Below are 3,018 nucleotides of genomic sequence, written 5' to 3'. Positions count from 1 at the left end.
CTAAGAACATATAAGTTATTCTCTGTGGAATTTCAGAAATTATTGCAGGAGAAGAAGTGGTTCTTTGAATAGGCTGTTTCACTAATTTTGATAATTCCAATTATATCTAGATAGATACTGTGCCCTTATATTGTCAATATTTTGCCCATATTGTGCCCCCTTTCACTGCTGCAGTTACATATATTTGAAAACATGCTGTAAGTCAATTTTTGAGACTACATTTTGAGTATGGGGCAAATTTTTCCTTTCCATATTCTATTGAGAACTGGGTCAAAACACATGAATATTTAAGTCTTTTACTGTAATTGACAAAATTACTTTCCAGAAAGAGTAATACAAATTTTCCTAACCACTTGCTTTTGCAAATGTGTCCTGTTTTTGTACCTTCATTATACAGCTAATTAATTCTATACTTGCTAATTGTATGATTTGGGGACAGTAACTTAACCTTTCTGTGCCTCAGTTTCCTTACCTACAAGACAAAATTAATAGTATTTTAATTTACCTCATAATGCTATTGGGAAGATATAATCATATAAAACCCTAAAATTAATGCTGTTATGGGTTCAATGCTTAATGAATATACTAGCTATTTTTTGTTATGGTTTTGGTGTTAAAATCTTAGATAATTACACAAGTGAAAATTTCTTTCATTGTTTCAATTGTACTTATTGAGCTTTAATAATATTGAATATTTTTCTTATATTTAGTAGCTATTTGCATTTCTTCTTTGTAAATAATCTGTTCATATCCTTGGCCCATTATTTCTTGGACTTCAGAACTTTCATAGAGTTTTATACAAACTCTTAATGTAATAAGGTCATTTAATTTGACTTCTTTTCCTATTTGGATGCCTTTTATTTTTTTCTCTCTGCTGGTACTATGTTGAATATGATTGGTGAGAGTGGGCATATTTGTCTTGTTCCAGTTCTCAAACAGAATGGTTCCAGCTTTTGCACATTCAGTCAGATGTTAGCTGTAGGTTTGTTACAGATATACCATCTTTCACGAGTCAGAATGGCTTTCATCAAAAAGTCAAGAAATAACAGATGATGGCGAGGCTGCGGAAAAAAGGAAACACTAATATGCTGTTAGTAGGAATGTAAATTAGTCCAGCCACTGTGGAGAGCAGTTTGGGGACTTCTCAAGGAACTAAGAATTAAACTCATACCAACAATCCCATTGCTGTATATACACCCAAAGGAAAATAAATCATTCCACCAAAAAGACACACACAATTATATGTTCATCACAGCACTATTCACAGTAAAAAAAGACATGGAATCAACCCAGGTACCCATCAATGGTGGATTGGATAAAGAAAACGTGTAACATATACACAATGGAATACTATGCAGCCATGAAAAAGAATGAAATCATGTTCTTCACAGCAACATGGATGCAGCTCAAAGCCATTATCCTAAGCGAACTAAGGAAGGAACAGAAAACCAAATACTACATGTTCTTACTTGTAAGTGGGAGCTAAACATTGGGTACACATTGACATAAAGATGGGAACAACAGACACTGGGGACAACTAGAGTGGGGAGAGCGAGGCTGGGGGAAATGGCTGAAAAACTACTTCTTGGATACTATGCTCACTACTTGGGTTGCAGACTCATGTGTACACCAAACCTTAGCATTTGTACTCCAAATTTTGTAATAAACTTGCACACGTACCTTATTCTAAAATAAGTTTATCTTCCTGGGCCTTTCACAGGACTTGCAGACCCAGATCCTGCTATTTATCCTTTTCTTCATCATTCATCTGCTGACTGTGCTTGGAAACCTGCTCATCATCACTCTCATCTTCCTGGATTCTCACCTTCACACTCCCATGTGTTTTTTTCTTAGAAATCTCTCCTTTGCAGATCTCTGTTTCTCTACTAGCATTGTCCCTCAAGTGTTGGTTCACTTCCTGGTAAAGAGGAAAACCATTTCTTTTTATGGGTGTATGACACAGATAATTGTCTTCCTTCTGGTTGGGTGTACAGAGTCTGCGCTGCTGGCCGTGATGTCCTATGACCGGTATGTGGCTGTCTGCAAGCCCTTGCGCTACTCCACCATCATGACCCAACGGGTATGTCCCTGGCTGTCCTTCGGGTCCTGGGCCAGTGGGGCACTAGTGTCTTTAGTAGATACCAGATTTACTTTCCATCTTCCCTACTGGGGACAGAATATAATCAATCACTACTTTTGCGAACCTCCTGCCCTCCTGAAGCTGGCTTCCGCAGACACTTACAACACAGCAATGGCCATCTTTTCAATGGGCGTGGTAATTCTCCTGGCCCCTGTCTCCCTGATTCTTGTTTCTCATTGGAATATTATCTCCACTGTTATCCAGATGCAGTCTGGGGAAGGAAGGCTGAAGGCTTTTTCCACCTGTGGCTCCCATCTTATTGTTGTTGTCCTCTTCCATGGGTCAGGAATATTCACCTACATGCGACCAAACTCCAAGACTGCAAAAGAACGGGATAAAATGGTATCTGTGTTCTATACAGTGGTGACTCCAATGTTGAACCCCATAATTTATAGCCTGAGGAACAAAGATGTCAAAGGGGCTCTCAGGAAACTAGCTGAGAGAAAGTCCTTCTCTCATAGGCAGTAACCTCTGAGTCTGACTTTTAGAGCTATGGTAACATCCTTTAAAAAGGAGCAAGATTTTAGTAGGCAATTATGAATTAGGTTATTTCAGGAAGAAGTGTGAAAATGAACATGTTCTAAAAACTGAATACTACAATCTAAACAAGAACATAGGAAAAAAATAAAAGCATGAAAAGTTAGGTCATTTCCTGATTGTAAAAGGTGTTGGGTGCTACTGTGAGGAGTTTGGAGTTAATTCAGCTGCCATGGGCATGTTTTAAGCACAGTCACAATTGAATCTAGGAGGTTTCAACCAGATTATTCTGAAATAACAGCTAATACAAATTGCAAGCATAATTCTAACATCAAAGACATCTCAAGTTTGTATGTCTTCGGCATACAAACCTTAGAATAGGCTCTGATTAAAACAATTAA

General features: G+C 37.8%; 1 protein-coding gene across 1 annotated transcript; it reads left to right on the top strand.

Annotated features, from left to right (window-relative positions):
* The first annotated feature begins 1,699 nt into the window (after positions 1 to 1,699).
* Positions 1,700 to 3,018, top strand: LOC112607209 (olfactory receptor 2D3). The gene has a single exon (XM_025358331.1). It carries the CDS (start codon positions 1,838 to 1,840, stop codon positions 2,606 to 2,608), a length of 771 nt encoding a protein of 256 aa, XP_025214116.1. The 5' UTR covers positions 1,700 to 1,837; the 3' UTR covers positions 2,609 to 3,018.

The sequence above is a fragment of the Theropithecus gelada genome, chromosome 14 (genome assembly GCF_003255815.1).
Source record: "Theropithecus gelada isolate Dixy chromosome 14, Tgel_1.0, whole genome shotgun sequence".
Lineage (NCBI taxonomy): Eukaryota > Metazoa > Chordata > Mammalia > Primates > Cercopithecidae > Theropithecus > Theropithecus gelada.
The sequence above is the reverse complement of the archived record's forward strand: the minus strand, read 5'-3'. Positions and strand labels throughout refer to the sequence as shown.

What these genes read in the sequence shown, in the direction of transcription:
- LOC112607209 (XM_025358331.1), top strand. Translation starts at nt 1,838, where the DNA reads ATGTGTTTTTTTCTTAGAAATCTCTCCTTTGCAGATCTCTGTTTCTCT.